The 19,369-nt window shown below is 46.6% G+C and overlaps 1 protein-coding gene across 3 annotated transcripts in view; it reads left to right on the forward strand.

Annotated features, from left to right (window-relative positions):
* NBEAL2 (neurobeachin like 2) overlaps nucleotides 1-19,369 on the forward strand; it is a 205,423-nt gene that overhangs the window by 172,628 nt on the left and 13,426 nt on the right. For 2 of the 3 annotated variants that reach the window (XM_088463189.1, XM_088463191.1), the window contains 23 exons: nucleotides 188-341; nucleotides 451-609; nucleotides 704-863; nucleotides 1,014-1,102; nucleotides 1,609-2,337; nucleotides 2,448-2,626; nucleotides 2,708-2,867; nucleotides 3,053-3,190; nucleotides 4,049-4,354; nucleotides 5,111-5,260; nucleotides 5,552-5,709; nucleotides 6,544-6,668; nucleotides 8,001-8,118; nucleotides 8,480-8,637; nucleotides 10,753-10,886; nucleotides 11,429-11,536; nucleotides 13,227-13,322; nucleotides 13,637-13,761; nucleotides 15,316-15,456; nucleotides 15,548-15,678; nucleotides 17,838-17,947; nucleotides 18,029-18,146; nucleotides 19,079-19,176. In XM_088463189.1, coding sequence (XP_088319315.1) covers nucleotides 188-341; nucleotides 451-609; nucleotides 704-863; nucleotides 1,014-1,102; nucleotides 1,609-2,337; nucleotides 2,448-2,626; nucleotides 2,708-2,867; nucleotides 3,053-3,190; nucleotides 4,049-4,354; nucleotides 5,111-5,260; nucleotides 5,552-5,709; nucleotides 6,544-6,668; nucleotides 8,001-8,118; nucleotides 8,480-8,637; nucleotides 10,753-10,886; nucleotides 11,429-11,536; nucleotides 13,227-13,322; nucleotides 13,637-13,761; nucleotides 15,316-15,456; nucleotides 15,548-15,678; nucleotides 17,838-17,947; nucleotides 18,029-18,146; nucleotides 19,079-19,176 — 3,844 coding nt within the window. The remainder of the gene's footprint in view (nucleotides 1-187; nucleotides 342-450; nucleotides 610-703; nucleotides 864-1,013; nucleotides 1,103-1,608; nucleotides 2,338-2,447; nucleotides 2,627-2,707; nucleotides 2,868-3,052; nucleotides 3,191-4,048; nucleotides 4,355-5,110; nucleotides 5,261-5,551; nucleotides 5,710-6,543; nucleotides 6,669-8,000; nucleotides 8,119-8,479; nucleotides 8,638-10,752; nucleotides 10,887-11,428; nucleotides 11,537-13,226; nucleotides 13,323-13,636; nucleotides 13,762-15,315; nucleotides 15,457-15,547; nucleotides 15,679-17,837; nucleotides 17,948-18,028; nucleotides 18,147-19,078; nucleotides 19,177-19,369) is intronic. The other variant, XM_088463190.1, reaches the window with a different exon arrangement.

Here is a 19,369-nt window from a genome sequence, read left to right on the forward strand (position 1 = left end):
AATCAGATACGGGGTCCATCAGGCATACAGGATGATCCTTCCTGGGTGTGACCTTGACCAGGAGTGATTCCATTTCAGTCTCTGGGGTTGTTGTGTAGGCTGACAGATCTGTCCCTTAGCTGTAGCCCCCCATCATACCGGCGTTACCGCACAGTAACATGTCTGTGTGTCACCGCTGACGTTACAGGATGCAGAAGGAGGATCAGACCACTGTGGACAATGTGAAGACTGTACAGATGTCTCTGCTCTCTCTGGTAAAGGATTTCCTCTCCAAGAACCTCTGCCCTGAGGATCTGCACAGTGTGCTGAATTACACAGCGGCCGTGAACGATGAAGCGCAGGTATATACCGGGCCACACAGAGGTCCATATCGTGTGTGTGTATGTGTTTATAAATATATATATATATATATATATATAATCTCCCTATGTGTCACTGTCTTTATGTCAGGTGTGTGGGGTCCTGGACGTCATGCACAGCCTCCTGAAGGCAAATAGCAGCAATGAGCAGCTCTACATGTTCCTACTTGACCAAGGGAATGTCGATGTCTTCTACTACCTCCTTGCCCAGAAGAAGTTCTCCGATCAAGTGAGGGAGAAAGTGTTCAAGGTTGGTGCCGTTACAGCTGCCCTGTCCGTGACCTCCAGCGTGTGCTACACAGCAACTGACTCATGTTGTTGTCTGTAATAATTGCCCTTTTCAGATTATCTACAAGTTGATCAAGTATGAAAAGGTCAATGAGCGGCTTAAAAGCCGCCTGAAGCTGAGGGACATTGGCTATCCGGGTCTGATCTCATTCCTGAGTGAGGGTCCGGTGTCCATGCTGCTCATCCGATGCCTCTCGGAACAGGTTCTGGGCTCGGGTAAGATTGCCGCATGAGCACAGCTGGCTCCTAGGTCAATAACGTCTTGATTTGTTGATTTGTGGGTTATTGTAGACGGTCAGGGGTGGCCTACAGACCGTTGAATTCATAACAATCACTTCACATTATTTTTTTTTTACATCACCGCAGATTTTTCACCTAATTATAAGGACCTTCTGGCTGTGGTTTACCTGTCGCACAGGGCGGAGCTTCCGGTGAAGCTGGATGTTTGCCGCAAGGTCAGAGACTAATTATACCACTCATCAAGTATTGTTTTACTTAATTGCATGTCGCAGTTGTCTGCTGCTGTGTATTGCTGGCTTTTTATGAAAACACAATCATGGTCTTTAATGGTGTTTTAATTTTCCCCTGTTGATAACGCATTTAATCGGTGTCTGGAAACCGATAATGGTAATGTTGTTGCCATGGCTTGCGTATGTGATTTGTTGTGAATGGCTAACAACCAATCACATGCTGCTGTATGAGATAGTTTACATGCCTTTTTTTAATACGTTTGATTGGTTCTGAGAACTGTCAGTCACATTACAGATGATGCACTACTTGTTTCGGGTAAAGCAAACCTTCATAGCCGTTTTTATGGTGGCAGTGTCGGCATGCCTCTAACTGACTGTAATACAATTGGTTGAGCCAGCTGCCTGTTAACCCACTCTGCCCATTATCACTATTATTTCTGAATTCTTAAGCTATATATCATTACATGATGAATCTCTGTCCTCTCGCACAGATTTTCCACTTGATCTACTCACAACAAGACATTGTGCGACATCTGGCCAAGCAAACAGGCTGGCAGGACATATTGACCAAACTCTACATCAAAGAATCCTACGAGTCCCGGCCTCGGAGCTTGAGCAGCCCGGTGAATGGTAGCGATATCCTAAATCCACTAAAGCGCATGGGCAGCAGTAAGGATTCAGAGTCTGGCGTTTACAAGGAGAACTCTAGCCCCCATGGGCTGAAAGAGAATCCAGCTTCATCACCTGTGTTTCCCATGAGCTTTGAGGCTTCTGACCTGGACTTCTCAGAAGGTTTCTCTGATCACTCCATTTCTCCAGCAGCCAAAACTAAACCTTTTCATACCTATAATTTCAAATCCTTTGACTCATCGGACCAAACCAGTTACTCCTCCTCCAGTATCCTTGATCCCCCCGGCTCAGTAGACACAAACTGCTCTGATGGACCTCCATATGAAAATGCCTACCAGCCGCTCTCTCCCTTCTCTGCATCCCCCTTTGATCTACGGCTCGATCTAGGGAGTGCCAGCTCTGCGACCACTTTCGAAAGTGGGAACGAGACATCGGTCAGCCAGTCGGGCACCCCTTCCCCACTGGAAACCTTTAAGCCTTTCCCTGGCACACGGGCACGAAAGAGTTCCAGTTTGTCCAATGTTTTGGATGATACCAGCTACCAAGACATGTTGCCCAGTGACACCATCTCCAACACCAGCAATCCGCAGGTAGTGATCCGTTTTCCCTGTATTTCCAACTGATCTGTCGCCTCCAGTTTCCTGCACGTGACAGCATCTTAGTTTATCTCTGTTTCATTTGTGGTTGTCTACCCCCCCAGCAGACACCGGAAGAGGAGCTGTGCAATCTTCTTACGAATATCATCTTCTCCGTCACCTGGCGCGGAGTGGAGGGTCAGGTGGACGCGGCATGGAAAGAGCGTGGTCAAGTGTTCTCCGTCCTCACCAAGCTTGGTACTTCCTGCGAATTAGTGAGACCCCCTGATGAAATCAAACGGAGGTAAGTGTGAAAGAGGAACTGAGGTGGCTTTGATCTCTTTCCTAAATATGTGCCTCATTGCCTTTATTTTTACTTGTTTAGCCTTCTGGAGATGATGCTTGAGTCAGCTTTAACAGATATCAAAGAGTCCTCATCGTCCACCTTGCCCGGCCTCACTCAGAATGTGCTGAAGCTGCTACGGCTCCTTCAGGATTTCCTCTTCTCTGAAGGCAACAGCAATGAGATCCTCTGGAGTGAGAAGGTGCAGTCCCACCTTCCCGAGCTCATTCATTTAATCTAGGAGCCCATTACTAACCGGGGCTGTTCTAGATTCTGAAATTGTGCATTGTGTGTGCGGGGCGGAGGGTTGCTGGGACGGTTTGAGGCTGTATTTGTGTGCGAGTGGTTGGTTTGTTGATCTTCCCCTTTCACTATTTTTCATCTTAGATCTTTGAAGGCGTCAGCAACCTGCTCGATAAATTGGGGGTTTGGTATTATTTAGTAAACGGGACATCCGACCTGAAGGAGATGGCTCAGATCGGCCTGAGGATTATCATAGGATTTATCAAGTTAGATGACCAGCAGGTGAGGAAAAAGGAGGGTGTGGGCTGCACATCCTAATATTAAACATGATAATAGGTGCTACCATGCTGAGACCTGTAGTTCTACAGCAGAAAAGAAAGGGGAGAGGAGCAGGTGCACAGTATAAGCACTAAGAATTCTAGTGATCAAAAAGTCTATAATAAACTGCAACAATTAATATGGTTTTAAAAGTAAGCTTTATACAGGTGGGTCCCTAACATTCCTAATACTGACACACTAATTAGCAGGTGAGGGCAAGGTCAGATTGCCACCACGGGAAAGACAAACATTTTGGAGGTCCATGGACCCAAATCTGCTGAATTCTCAACATTACTGAATTATTAGAGACTTTACGCCTTATTGTGTTATGGAATTAGTGTTTTTCAAATAGTGTGTAGTTTTAGATGACCACTCTGTTATTAACGCTCCTATGGAAACCGCATATACTTCATTCCATGACCCAGAAGGTGTCTGAGGTTGTAGCTTAGACCTTTTGTCCACATTAGACTTTCCAGCCAATCTCATATTTTTATATTTAAGCACGACACTTAGGAAGGGGTTGGGTATGGGATGCCAGTGCTCAGGATCTCGACAGTGCTAGGAACCTAACCCCCTCCAACCCGTGCCTAAACCTAAGTGCCCTGCACCCTAAACCAAACACTCCCCCCTTAGTGCCTAACACTAACCATCCCCCTAGTGCCTAACCCTCCCCCTAACCCAAGTACTTACCATCAGGATGCTGCCGCCGGTATTCTGACAGGTGTCGGCATTCTAAGCGTTGACACCTCGACTGTTGGTATTTTGTCGGGATCCCCTTAGGAAGACCGGGTTTCTTACATACTGTGGTGTCTCGTTTTATAGATGCATTCCTCAGCCTACGTGAAGCTGCACAACCTTCTCCAGAGTGCCACCATTTTGAAGAAAGAAGAGGCCTGTTTCTTACTCGGGAATCTTCAAGTGTCCCTGTTGAGTTCTCTCAGTGCCAAAACGGAGACCTTTTCCTGTCTGGTGCCCATTATCCGCACCCTCATGGACCAGTGCTTCGAGTCCCTGCAGCTGCAGGAACATGTGCCCTCCCTCCCTCCGACTAATGGAAGCCCCACCTTCTACGAAGACTTCCAGCAGTTCTGTACGTCGGAGGAGTGGACGCATTTCATAGACAAGCAGGTAAGAGCGCCGAGATGCGAGTGCGGGCTGAACGGCCTCTGAGCTCTTTCCCTTTTACAGTATGAAGGTTCTTCAACCTGACGGAGTTCAAGGCCCCATTTCTGAGCTGCAATTACAAATGTGGGTGAATGTTGCAATTTTTGAGCAAACTGCGCACGTGTCCACGGCCTGCATACGCCGCTTAGAGCTTCTTGGCCGCTTCTCAGATAGGGCTGAATGAACATCACTGGTCGGCGGCTGTGTGGGGAGAGGGGGGGTTAATGTCTAGAAGTTGCGTGTAGTCAGAACTGCGGCTGTTCTCTGGTTAGCGTATGCAGATATCTGTCCGATTTTTGTTGGATGTCCTTCATCAAGGATGAGACTGGTGCAAGTGCTAATGATAGTGAAAATGGCTGCTTCGGTATACACAGGGCTGGGGGTAGTTGTGTCCGGTTCAGAATATAGGCTGATTTCCGTGTGCTGAAAGCAGGAATTGCAGCAAGCGTAATGCGCGACTCAGAAACTGGCGCTAATATTTAGCATGGTAGTCCCGTGTCTGTAGATGGCACGACATGGTGATAATCTGCAGCTGGGTGAGCCTCCTATCTCCCCACCTATCTCTTAGAAGGGTTGGTGCACATAAATGAAGCTCTGCCATAAGCAGACTCGGCCCATTCCCAGCGCTGAGGGAAAGCAGTATAACGTCACCCTGCGTTCCAAACTTTCTGGCTTTGGTTTCATGTGACTGACACGGTTCTACCTCCTCCTCCTCGTCAGGTAAGGCCCATAATGGACCAGTTTGAAAAGGACACTTTTGCGAAGAGCCACAACCAGATGTCGTCCTTCTGGAACAACTGCTACGATGCCCTAATGAGCAGCTCGTTTAAAAGAGAGACCGAGAAGGAGGAGAGCAGGAACAGATTTCAGGTACCGGGATTCGTTGCCAGAAATGACTGTCTTATAGGGATGTAACACAAACAAAGAAGTTTAAATAAAACCGATGATTAGAGCTCCGCACACATGGTTGTATTTGTTACCAATACAGAGACAAGCTGGCCATTGTTACAGTATCTCTTCTCTTTACCGTGTGACTCTGCTAATCTCCCTTCCTGTTGTCCACATTAATGCGCCCATCGTTGGCTCTGATAACGGTAGTTCCTCTGGGCAGCGTAAATCGTGTCCAGCCCACAGCCACCAATTGTCCTTACTGTCCTACAGGAGCTGATTCTGGAGCCCACGCTGAAGAGGGTCCGGAGCGAGAACCTGCGCTACAACAATGTCCTGAAGCAGATAAGCAGCCACCACAATGCTGTCCTGAGGCAGTGGCGGTCTCTGCTGCGGCTGCTGACCTGCGCCCGCGGAGCGTGGGCTGACCAGTGAGTGATCAGGGTGGGGGGCATGGGGAGGGGCGTTAACCTGAGCCTACGCTGGAAGATGAGGTGGAATGAATCTGCATATGCTGCTTTGCATAATAATGGATTGGGGAATGTGTTGAACTACAACTCTCAGCATGCTGAGAGGTGTAATTTCACAACTGCTGTGGCTCACATGTTCCCTCCATAGGACCAGCTTCTCAGCCCACCAAATATGCCTGTGACCATTGCCTCACATTGGCTGCTGGGGATGAGTCTCCGATGCTGCTCTTTCTCTCTAGGAATCGCTAATATTGGGTCATATTCAGTTTATAGACATATATTCCTCCCACAGTATAAGTCTAAAACCGTGTAAACAAGACGATATTTTAAACGATATGGTAATCATTCAAAATATCGGCTAGTATGTCTGTGAAAAACGAGCAGCGATGCGCACTCCCGCTGGTCGTTCACGATAACCCCAGCCGGCTGTACAATCAGCCCAATCTGGGGTTATCGTGAGCGATGCCATGGCCCCGCTCCCACCCACCCCCCGCCGCCATCCATCGCTGGTCGGCATCGGCAAGTGTGTATACCCCCGCCGATGACTATGTCGCCGCATACACACATCGTGTAGTGTGTATGCGGCTTAAAGCTGGATTCAACCTAGACGACTTGCAAATGATGCCATGGTCATCTAGATTTCCTTTGAACTCCCGGACAAACGATCCAGTGCCTACTCACTGTGCAATCTTCCAAACGACCGAACGAGATATCGTGCATCGTTTGGTGGTTAGGTCGTCAACTATATACTGTAACCATATCGCCTGGGATGACTCTGACGTCTTCATCCCCCAGGACGGCCGTGGAGGTGAGGTGGAAGCTGTCCTGCGCTGAGACTTACTCCAGAATGAGGCTGAAGCTGGTGCCAAATTACAGTTTTGATGCGCACAGTGACGCCAGCGCCCTCCGCGACAACCTTGGTAAGAAGTGTTTGTCACTTGTCGTCTGCCAAGTATGTAACGACCGTTGACTTTGGGTGTCGCATGCTGCTTGTGTCCGAGGACTTTAGGTGCCAGGTGTTGTATTCAGGTCTGTCCGCTGCCTTTAGGTGACTGAGCTGTATATATAGTATGTGCCCATCTGACTGTTGCCCTTGGGTGCCAGGGCATTGTGTTCGTGTGTGTCCATAATTTGGGTATTTTATGTACTTTGCATGTGCCCACTGGTTTTGGGTGCTGGGTGTTGTGTATACCTGTGCCTGCTTTGTTGGGTCCCAGGTGTCATGTATACATGTGCACATTGTCTTTTGTTCACGGATGTTTGAAATTCTGGTGCCTTGATGTCTGTGTCATTTCTTGTGCTTGTCTGACCATTGACTTTGTTATTGTGTATATGTCTGATCGTTGTCTTGTGTTGTGTATATGTTATGACTGTGGTCTTTGTGTGTTGGTTGTTGTGTATGTGAGTGACCGTTGTCTTTGTTGTGTATATGCCTGACCGTGGTCTTTGTGTGCTGGTTGTTGTCTATGTCTGACAATTGTCTATGTTGTTGTGTGTATGTCTGATCGTTGTCTTGTGTTGTGTATATGTCTGACTGTGGTCTTTGTGTGTTGGTTGTTGTGTATGTGTGTGACCATTGTCTTTGTTGTGTATATGTCTGACTGTGGTCTTTGTGTGCTGGTTGTTGTCTGCCTGACCATTGTCCATGTTGTTGTGTGTATGTCTGACTGTGGCCTTTGTGCTGTGTGTATGTCTGACCATTGTCTTTGTGTGTTGGCTGTTATATAAATATCTGACCATCGTCTTTGTTGTGTATATGTCTGACTGTTGTCTTTGTTGTTGTGTTTATGCCTGACCATTGTCTTTGTGCTGTGTGTATGTATGAAAGTGTGTTGGTAGTTCTGTATATGTTCGACCGTGGTCTTTGTGTGTTGATTGTGGTGTATATGAATGAACATTGTCTTTGTTGTTGTGTATGTCTGACCGTGGTCTTTGTGTGTTGGTTGTTGTCTGTCTTACCATTGTCTTTGTGTGTTGGTTGTTGCGTATGTGTCTGACCGTGGTCTTTGTGTGTTGGTTGTTGTCTATGTCTAACTATGGTCTTTGTGTGTTGGTTGTTGTGTATGTGTCTGACCATGGTCTTTGTGTGTTGGTTGTTGTGTATGTGTCTGACCGTGGTCTTTGGGTGTTGGTTGTTGTCGATGTCTGACCGTGGACTTTGTGTTGGTTGTTGTGTATATGTCTGACCGTGGTCTTTGTGTGTCGGGCGTCTTGGTTCCATGCTGTATCTTCTCTGGTTCATCTCTCCCCAGGTACCGATCATAGCCAGACACTTGCCGACTCATTGCCACTATCTGTGGCGAAAGAAGCGATAGTGAATGAGCTGGAGGATGACCAGCTGGATGATGAGGATCTGCAGAACATCTATCAGTAAGATTGGGGGGGGGTCCCTATACATGTAAATCCTTCACCATTCTGCAGTAAGGGAACAAGGGCAGAAAATTCCTAATTCATTTTTTAAAACCCATCAAAACTTTAGAGCTGATGGATGAGAATGGCCTCTGCCTGGTGTAGTTCTGTCCTGTTTGCTTGTATCATATTAAGAACATTTCAGCCAGGGAATTCTGGGCTCTGTGGTTCAGCTTCCCAAGACAGTCCGCTCTATCCTAGAGGGATTGTTCTGCTCGGTTTGTTGCCCATGAGTTTTTGTTATCTGAGCTGAGTTAGTAATGAGTGGTGGTTCCACACGAGCTAATCAGCTGACACCAGCCTGTCCTGTTCTCTGTCACAGCATGGAGATCATAGAACAGAACCAGAAGGAGAAGCTGGTAATCTCCGAGGACTGCGAACTGATCACCATTGTGGCCGTCATCCCCGGCCGGCTGGAAGTGACCACACAACACATTTACTTCTATGACTTCAGCAGTGATAAGGAGGAAACTGAGGATGGTAAGCAGGACGTCATTGAATGCAAGCCTTGTTGCCAATCACTAGGGCAGTGTCAGGAGATGTGGTCCTGCATGATGTAATGCAGAGTTTTTTCATTTTCTAACTCTATTCTTCACCCTAACCCTCCCTCTTGTGCCTAACCGTAACTCCTAGTGCCTAACCCTTCCTCTTGGTGCCTAACCGTAACTCCTAGTGCCTAACCCTCCCTCTTGGTGCCTAACCGTAACTCCTAGTGCCTAACCCTCCCTCTTGGTGCCTAACCGTAACTCCTAGTGCCTAACCCTTCCTCTTGGTGCCTAACAGTAACTCCTAGTGCCTAACCCACCCTCTTGGTGCCTAACCCTCCCTCTTGGTGCCTAACCCTCCCTCTTGGTGCCTAACCCTCCCTTTTGGTGCCTAACCCTAACTCCTAGTGCCTAACCCTTCCTCTTGTGCCTAACCCTAACTCCTAGTGCCTAACCCTCCCTCTTGTGCCTAACCCTAACCGTAACTCCTAGTGCCTAACCCTCCCTCTTGGTGTCTAACCCTAACCATAATTCCTAGTGCCTAACCCTCACTCTTGTGCCTAACCCTAACTCCTAGTGTCTAACCCTCCCTCTTGGTGCCTAACCATAACTCCTAGTGCCTAACCCTAACTCCTAGTGCCTAACCCTCCCTCTTGTCCCTAACCCTAACTCCTAGTGCCTAACCCTAACTCCTAGTGCCTAACCCTCCCTCTTGTGCCTAACCGTAACTCCTAGTGCCTAACCCTCCCTCTTGTGCCTAACCCTAACCCTAACTCCTAGTGCCTAACCCTCCCTCTTGGTGTCTAACCCTAACCATAATTCCTAGTGCCTAACCCTCCCTCTTGTGCCTAACCCTAACTCCTAGTGCCTAACCCTCCCTCTTGTGCCTAACCCTAACCGTCCCTCCTAGTTCCTAACTCTAACCGTCCCTCCTAGTGCCTAGCCCTAACCATTTTTGTTTCCTTGTCGACCTTTTGACCCTGTCGACCTTTTGACCCTGTCGACCTTTTGACCCTGTCGACCTTTTGACCCTGTCGACCATGTGGTGTCTGTCTAGCCATTGTCGTCCTTTTTAATCTATGACTGAAATCCCCTTTCATGCGTCTTAGACTTCCCATGAACATAGTTTTGGTGCTATTATAATTTGTTGCTATTAGAATGTACGTTGTTACCCACTGGAAACATTCAGTGTTGGTGTGGTTTGTCCTATGTGGATGATCACGTCCTCTTAGTACAGTAGTGCGTACATCCGGGAAATGGTTACTGGGACAGGTTCAGAGACTCTTCATGACTATCACGATAGACACGTTGTTAAGCCGGTGAGTGCCGTAACCGCTGTATTTGTCCTGGGATGTATAGCCACGGGCTGGGATGCCTGCAGAGTACTGATGTGGACACGATTAGTCTGTAGGGTAGTCGGGGTACAGGCTTACGGGAAGCCATGGCATGTTCTTACAAAGGGCTATACAAGGTACAAGCTTCTGGGGGTGGCAAGCTATCCTAAAGAAATGGTGGGTGACTTGCTGGAGAACTTCAGTCCTTCTGTGCGTTTTCCCATAAAATGGGGACCACCTCCCTAAATGCCCCTTCCCCCTCCAGCTCATTTAAACAATTCTGCTTTCTTCAAAACAAATGTTTTTACCTTAAAAACCATCCGTCTCATATCCCCGATACCCACCCAATTCCTTACAAACATTTGCACCCTCCCAGATGCCATCATCTTATCTGACAAATACGCTAATTATATTTTACGAGTTTACCGATAAAACCTGCCTGAGCCCAGAAGTGGTAACATGACGTCACAAGTCCGGATTTGTGCTTCAGTATTATTTTACATTGCATGTGCTTGTAACGTAGAGATGTAATAATGCTGGTCTCTAATCCATTCACGGCGTTCTCCTATAATGTGGCTGAATATTATGTGTAGTCTAACAGCTTAGAGACTCATCATCTCGGTGTGGCGTCTACGGTATGTGCTCACAACAGGATTTATTAAGAGGTTGTCGGGAGTGTTCACCAATACTATAAACTACAGTAAGATAAGGTCTGTGAGTTACAGTGCAGCTGTATGTACAGGAGTCATTACACTGCGTCTCTCTCTGTGTTACAGGTATTGGCTACGACTTTAAGCGTCCGCTGTCTCAGCTCCGCGCTGTCCATCTTCGCCGGTATAATCTCCGGAGGTCTGCTCTGGAGTTCTTCTTCATTGACCAGGCAAATTACTTTGTCAATTTTAAGAAAAAGGTAAATGTTCTCCCCGCCCATGGCTGTGGGTCTGGAGTCAGTCCTAGGCCGGAACATGAGTGTAAGCTCTCCAGGCATTCGCTTCTCCCCCCCTCAGCGTGTAGGGTGTTTATGTGATTGGGGAGGGACTGAGGGAACTAGCTGGTAACCAATGACAGCTCTTTTAGTAGTAAATGAGAACTTTTCTGAACATTTCAGCTGTCTTAAATTGAGAAATATATAGGATTTTGGTGATGGTTCTATTTAACACTCTATCACGCTTCACTTACATACTGTCCCTGTGCTGTTTCTGACGATACTTGATCCCTGCTGTCTCTGCAGCATTCTGTTTGTAAGCCTCTATAGCCCCCAGTTAGTAGTACTAGGGAAGGTGCTGGGAGCACTGGGATATAGAAGCACTGGGGAGCCCCGAGCACTGGGCAGAAGGCCAGAACTGGCTCAGAATTAATGTATTTCTCTCATTCTTTCTGTTAGTTGTAATTTAGCTAAACCCTCTTCTCTGAGATGTCACTGAAAGTCTTCTCTCATTGTCCGTCCTGCAGGTTAGAAATAACGTGTATTCCCGAATACTGGGCTTACACCCACCCAACCAGCTACAGTTCGGCAATCACTCTCCCCAGAAACTTCTCCAGGCCTCAGATCTAACTCAGGTACATGCGTATCCTGGATGGAGGAACGAGTATGCCTGGTAGCAATGTGTAATAGTAATGTATAGCCGGGGCTCTTATTTACATTACTAAAAGCTTCTCCATACAACTTGTGTGTTCTGCGTCTCCTGTCTTGTTACTAATTTCTGTATACTGTAACTTACGTCCTGTCTGTCACCCCCGATTTATTGTTACTAGTATATTGTATTTCCTGTCTGTCACCCCTGATTTATTGTTACTAGTATATTGTACTTCCTGTCTTGTCACCCCTGATTTATTGTTACTGGTATATTGTACTTCCTGTCTGTCACCCCCGATTTATTGTTACTAGTATATTGTACTTCCTGTCTGTTACCCCCGATCTATTGTTACTAGTATATTGTAGTTCCTGTCTGTCACCCCCGATTTATTGTTACTAGTATATTGTACTTCCTGTCTGTCACCCCCGATTTATTGTTACTAGTATATTGTACTTCCTGTCTGTCACCCCTGATTAATTGTTACTAGTATATTGTACTTCCTGTCTGTCACCCCTGATTAATTGTTACTAGTATATTGTACTTCCTGTCACTCCCGATTTATTGTTACTAGTATATTGTACTTCCTGTCTGTCACCCCTGATTTATTGTTACTAGTATATTGTAGTTCCTGTCTGTCACCCCCGATTTATTGTTACTAGTATATTGTACTTCCTGTCTGTTACCCCCGATCTATTGTTACTAGTATATTGTACTTCCTGTCTGTCACCCCCGATTTATTGTTACTAGTATATTGTACTTCCTGTCTGTCACCCCTGATTAATTGTTACTAGTATATTGTACTTCCTGTCTGTCACCCCTGATTAATTGTTACTAGTATATTGTACTTCCTGTCTGTCACCCCTGATTTATTGTTACTAGTATATTGTACTTCCTGTCACCCCTGATTTATTGTTACTGGTATATTGTACTTTCTGTCTGTCACCCCTGATTTATTGTTACTAGTATACTGTACTTCCTATCTGTCACCCCTGATTTATTGTTACTGGTATATTGTACTTCCTGTCTGTCACCCCTGATTTATTGTTACTAGTATATTGTAGTTCCTGTCTGTCACCCCCGATTTATTGTTACTAGTATATTGTACTTCCTGTCTGTTACCCCCGATCTATTGTTACTAGTATATTGTACTTCCTGTCTGTCACCCCCGATTTATTGTTACTAGTATATTGTACTTCCTGTCTGTCACCCCTGATTAATTGTTACTAGTATATTGTACTTCCTGTCTGTCACCCCTGATTAATTGTTACTAGTATATTGTACTTCCTGTCTGTCACCCCTGATTTATTGTTACTAGTATATTGTACTTCCTGTCACCCCTGATTTATTGTTACTGGTATATTGTACTTTCTGTCTGTCACCCCTGATTTATTGTTACTAGTATACTGTACTTCCTATCTGTCACCCCTGATTTATTGTTACTGGTATATTATACTTCCTGTCTGTCACCCCTGATTAATTGTTACTAGTATATTGTACTTCCTGTCTGTCACCCCTGATTAATTGTTACTAGTATATTGTACTTCCTGTCCGTCACCCCTGATTTATTGCTATTGGGTTGTAGGATTCACTATATTTTAGTCCTCCCCTGATGAATTTTGTGGAACGCGTAATACCGAGCACTCCTCACCCTGTCCTGTCTTTCTGTCCTCCAGAGATGGGTGTGGAGAGAGATTTCTAACTTCGAGTACCTAATGCAGCTGAATACGATCGCTGGACGGACGTATAACGATCTGTCTCAGTATCCGGTGGTGAGTGCGTTTATTGTGCATCTCCGTTACATTGGCCTGAGCTAATCCATCACTAACATACTATATTGTATAGGGCCTATAGTGAAATGCAACGTTGGCTTATTACACATGATAGATCCTTACTGGGTAAAAAGGTTGTATAATAATGCGCTCTTAATGTAACACTAGGGTTAGTGTACAGCCATTGGTCACAAAGGATTACTAATGGATACTTCTTTCATTCTAATCTTGCCCAAAATTTACTCTGAAGACCCCGTATAAAATACCCTCTTCATCTTCCAACGTTTGTAACACCCGCGCGCTCTTTCTCGCAGTTTCCGTGGATCCTACGGGATTATGTCTCTGAAACGCTGGATCTGACAAACCCCGAGGTGTTCCGGGACCTCTCCAAACCCATTGGGGTTGTGAATGAGCGCCACGCGCGGGAGGTGAAAGAAAAGTGAGTTACGGAGACGGACATTAACCTGACCTACTTTAGCAGTGATTGTAATTGTCCGTTTTGAGATTATATCCCATTATTTTTTTGTTTTGCTTTATGTGATTAATCTAAATGTTTTTATTTTATTTTGATTTCATACAGTTAATGTAATTGCCCATAGAGAAGAAACCTTCATGTCATCTGTAGGTACTGACACCGCCCCCAGTATAGGCGTTACTAGTTTCTATAGACCCAGTGTTAGTGGGTACAAGACATACTGGGTCTAAGGTGCTTCAGTAGGTATCTGTGTTGGTGGGAAATGGACCGGGCACAAGGGGTGATGTGTACTGGAGCCAGTTTTGGTGGGGTACTCACAGTGGTAATGGGGAGCCCATTGTCAGTACCCCACCAAAACTGGCTCCAGTACACATCACCCCTTGTGCTCGTTCCGTTTCCCACCAACACAGATGCACAGTGATGCACCTTAGACCCAGTATGTCTCGTACCCACTAACACTGGCCATCACCAATACTTGTCAGTGATCAGCTACGGGGCAGACACGGAAATGGCCAATACTGAGACCACTGGTAGGAGCTGACTGGTTACCAATAAACACTGGTTTGCGGGAGAACTGGGGTCTGTATTAGATACTGTACCGTAGGAATAAATAATATACTGAGGTTTAGGGGTGGGGGTATAAATCAGTTTGAACATGGGCATAATATCATAATTCAATCTGAAGGACATTTGCAAAGTCCCTCTCAGCCTAAACACACAGGGCCAACATCAGGCGGACCTCCACTTCCTGCTAAATGGGCCTGTAGACAGATTTGGGGCCTATTCAGAGGTGAGCATACGCAAAGATCCAGCGATTTCAGACACATCTTGTACCCAGGATAGGATTGGTGCCAATGCATGCTAATAGTAATGGCAGCAGCTATTAAAGCAGAGTCGCAATGCGCCCCCTATGCGCGTGACTATGGATCAGTCTGGTGTGGTGACACCGCGTGCTCCTGCAAATGTTTTATAGATAAACACTACTGTGACTATATACAGGAGAGGTATTAAGATTTACGGGCTGGGTAAAGATCTTCCCTGTGACATCACAAACAGGCCATGGATCCTGTCTCAGCGGCGTCCTTGTGGCTAATGGCGTTACTGGAGCTGATTGATTTTAATTTTGCGGCCACAATTTGGCCAGTTTCATAGTGTCTTTGTGGGCAGCGTATAATGATATCTTTCATTTTACAAACATTATATGAATGAATCTGTGGCCCATCACAAAATAAAATGATAATGTGTAAAAATAGGCAGAATATCATTCTAAAGGCTGGAACCCAGTTATATACATTGTAACATATTATATGCCATATGGAATATTGTACTCGATGATGTATAGAGCTTAAAATCTGCTGTAAAAGGGACAATGTGAGACATGAAGTGTGGGGGGACTGGATATATGAGGATAATATATATGGGTTCTTATCCCAAGGTTAGGAGATATGTGCCCCCCTCCCCCCCCTGACAGCAGCAGTGTATGCGGAGGACCCATCTCCTCTCTCGGTCTCCCCACAGGTATGAGAGCTTTGAAGACCCCACGGGGACGGTGGAAAAGTTCCATTATGGGACTCACTACTCTAACGCGGCCGGAGTGATGCATTATATGATCCGCATGGAGCCATTCACCACGCTGCACATCCAGCTGCAGAGCGGCAGGTGGGAGAGCGTGGCAGCACATCGCGCGCCCCAATATTCCTTTCCGTCTTGGTGTGAAATAATTGCATCTGCGGTTTGTTGTGTTTCTCAGGTTTGATTGCTCGGACCGGCAGTTCCACTCCATCCCGGCTGCCTGGCAGGCCCGCATGGAGAACCCTGTGGATGTGAAAGAGTTAATTCCCGAGTTTTTCTATTTCCCGGAATTCCTGGAGAACTGCAATGGTACGTTCCGGAGGAGGGGGGATCACTTCAGCCCTACGTGGGCCCTGTCGTGCATTCAGTTAGGCTGGTGGTTGTATGTAACACGTCACATCTGTGTGTGTCTTCCCCGTGCATACAGTTAGGCTGGTGGTTGTATGTAACATGTCAGAACTGTGTGTGTCTTCCCCATGCATAGTGCTAGGCTGATGGTTGTATGTAACACGTCCCATCTGTGTGTGTCTTCCCCGTGCATACAGTTAGGCTGGTGGTTGTATATAACACGTCACATCTGTGTGTGTCTTCCCCGTGCATACAGTTAGGCTGGTGGTTGTATATAACACGTCACATGTGTGTGTCTTCCCAAGCATACAGTTAGGCTGGTGGTTGTATGTAACACGTCACATCTGTGTGTGTCTTTCCCGTGCATACAGTTAGGCTGGTGGTTGTATATAACACGTCACATCTGTGTGTGTCTTCCCCGTGCATACAGTTAGGCTGGTGGTTGTATATAACACGTCACATCTGTGTGTGTCTTCCCCAGGCATACAGTTAGGCTGGTGGTTGTATGTAACACGTCACATCTGTGTGTGTCTTCCCCGTGCATACAGTTAGGCTGGTTGTTGTATGTAACACGTCACATCTGTGTGTGTCTTCCCAGTGCATACAGTTAGGCTGATGGTTGTATGTAACACGTCACATCTGTGTGTGTCTTCCCAGTGCATACAGTTAGGCTGGTGGTTGTATGTAGCATGTCACATCTGTGTGTGTCTTCCCTGTGCATACAGTTAGGCTGGTGTTTGTATGTAACACGACAGATCTGTGTGTGTCTTCCCTGTGCATACAGTTAGGCTGGTGGTTGTATGTAGCATGTCACATCTGTGTATGTCTTCCCCGTGCATACAGTTAGCCTGGTGTTTGTATGTAACACGACAGATCTGTGTGTGTCTTCCCTGTGCATACAGTTAGGCTGGTGGTTGTATGTAACACGTCACATCTGTGTGTGTCTTCCCCGTGCATACAGTTAGGCTGGTGGTTGTATGTAACACATCACATCTGTGTGTGTCTTCCCCGTGCTTTACAGTTAGGCTGATGGTTGTATGTAACACATCACATCTGTGTGTGTCTTCCCCGTGCTTTACAGTTAGGTTGGTGGTTGTATGTAACATGTTCTATATGTGTGTGTCTTCCCTGTGCATACAGTTAGGCTGATGGTTATATGTAGCATGTTATATGTGTGTGTCTTCCCCATGCATACAGTTAGGCTGGTGGTTGTATGTAACACATCACATCTGTGTGTGTCTTCCCCGTGCTTTACAGTTAGGCTGATGGTTGTATGTAACACATCACATCTGTGTGTGTCTTCCCCGTGCATACAGTTAGGCTGGTGGTTGTATGTAACACGTCACATCTGTGTGTCTTCTCCGTGCATACAGTTAGGCTGGTGGTTGTATGTAACACATCACATCTGTGTGTCTCTTCCCCGTGCATACAGTTAGGCTGGTGGTTGTATGTAACACGTCACATCTGTGTGTCTTCTCAGTGCATACAGTTAGGCTGGTGGTTGTATGTAACACATCACATCTGTGTGTGTCTTCCCCGTGCATACAGTTAGGCTGGTGGTTGTATGTAACACGTCACATCTGTGTGTCTTCTCCGTGCATACAGTTAGGCTGGTGGTTGTATGTAACACGTCACATCTGTGTGTCTTCTCCGTGCATACAGTTAGGCTGGTGGTTGTATGTAACACGTCACATCTGTGTGTGTCTTCCCCGTGCATACAGTTAGGCTGGTGGTTGTATGTAACACGTCACATCTGTGTGTCTTCTCCGTGCATACAGTTAGGCTGGTGGTTGTATGTAACACATCACATCTGTGTGTGTCTTCCCCGTGCATACAGTTAGGCTGGTGGTTGTATGTAACACGTCACATCTGTGTGTGTCTTCCCCGTGCATACAGTTAGGCTGGTGGTTGTATGTAACACGTCACATCTGTGTGTGTCTTCTCCGTGCATACAGTTAGGCTGGTGGTTGTATGTAACAAGTCACATCTGTGTGTCTTCTCCGTGCATACAGTTAGGCTGGTGGTTGTATGTAACGCGTCACATCTGTGTGTGTCTTCCCCGTGCATACAGTTAGGCTGGTGGTTGTATGTAACACGTCACATCTATGTGTGTCTTCCAGGGTTCGATCTCGGCTGTCTCCAGATGACCAATGGAAAGGTGGATAATGTTGTCTTACCGAGATGGGCTTCATCGCTGGAGGATTTCATATACAAGCATCGGAAGGCGCTGGTATGCTCGGACATTGCCTCATACTGAATGTACACAACCCTGTATGTACTAAGAGCGTGGTCTCTGGTCTTCCTTCCTCAGGAATCGGAGTACGTCTCAGCCCATCTGCACGAGTGGATAGACCTGATCTTCGGGTACAAGCAGAGAGGAGAAGTCGCCGTGGAAGCCCTGAACGTGTTTTATTATTGCACTTATGAAGGTAAGAGATAGTTATAGGTAATGGCACTATCTGACCTATAACAATATATAGGAAAGGCTGTGTACTACTGCTGCGCTGTATAGTACATAAGATATGTGCGCTCTTATTCCTCCACAGCCGGGCGCCACGTTAGGAGTGAGGGGCTTCTCTAGCACAGACATCTCTGAGGTTATTTATGAAATGCAGCTGATATATTTACCCTCGTGGTGATCAGGGTTAGTTACAGGGCCTGACGCCGGAGAGAGGGGATGTGGAGAAGATTGGGGGCTCCTCCCTCTACCTCACCCCCTTAGCCCGCATGCAGAGCTGTACCAGCCCCTTATTGGTAATCATAGTTTGCCACTAGTTATCAATCGGTATATGTGTATCTCACTGTTCTGCCTCTGCGCCCTCACAGGACTTTGCCTACTTAATAAGCGCAGTTCCGCCCCTTCAGTTGCGAGTATAGATACGGTTGGAATATGTTCGGCTCTGCATTGCCTGGAACTAAATTATGGGTGTATTCGGCCCCAGGATAAGACCACAATTAATGATACAGTCTGTACTTAGTAGAAGAACTCTGAAGTCTGTAGCTTCTGGGGGAAATTTAATAGCCTGCGACTTGCAGGCACCGGAAATATCCCGGCGACTCTCCCCGATGTTATAAAGTGGCAAAGACAAAGCACCCTGGTTTTACCTTTTAAATGATTGCCACTTTAAAATATTGGGCAGATTGGCAGGGATCTCGCCAATCCATTTCCCCCTCTGTGTATGAGCGTGATGTTTCCCCCATTTGTTCGGTAGACGTGGAGATTGGAGCCAGTTGTCTGTCGCACTGACGAGAAGACGGTCATTATACCATTCATTGTCCCCCGAGCCCCGGGGTCCTGTTGAACTTTTCTGCATCCGATTCTCTGTAAGATTCTGGACCTAACCAGCCTTTCCCTCTGTAGGGGTGGTAGATCTGGACGCCGTTGCCGATGAGACGGAGAGGAAGGCGCTAGAAGGGATTATCAGTAACTTTGGGCAGACCCCCTGCCAGCTTCTCAAGGTACCCTGGCACGATGTATGGGGGGAGTTGGGTTAGAAGGGTAATATATGTAGACGGATTGTTGACCAGACTGATGGATAATTGAGGCTTTGTGTACCTGTATGCACACCTACAGTCTGTATCACAAAGTATAGATTAGTTACTTTATAACTGTACCCTGAAATACTGCCGGCAAAACTAATCCGGTGAGGAG

The sequence above is a fragment of the Taudactylus pleione genome, unplaced genomic scaffold, assembly GCF_031769625.1.
Source record: "Taudactylus pleione unplaced genomic scaffold, aTauple2 ptg001330l, whole genome shotgun sequence".
NCBI classification, from domain to species: Eukaryota; Metazoa; Chordata; class Amphibia; order Anura; family Myobatrachidae; genus Taudactylus; species Taudactylus pleione.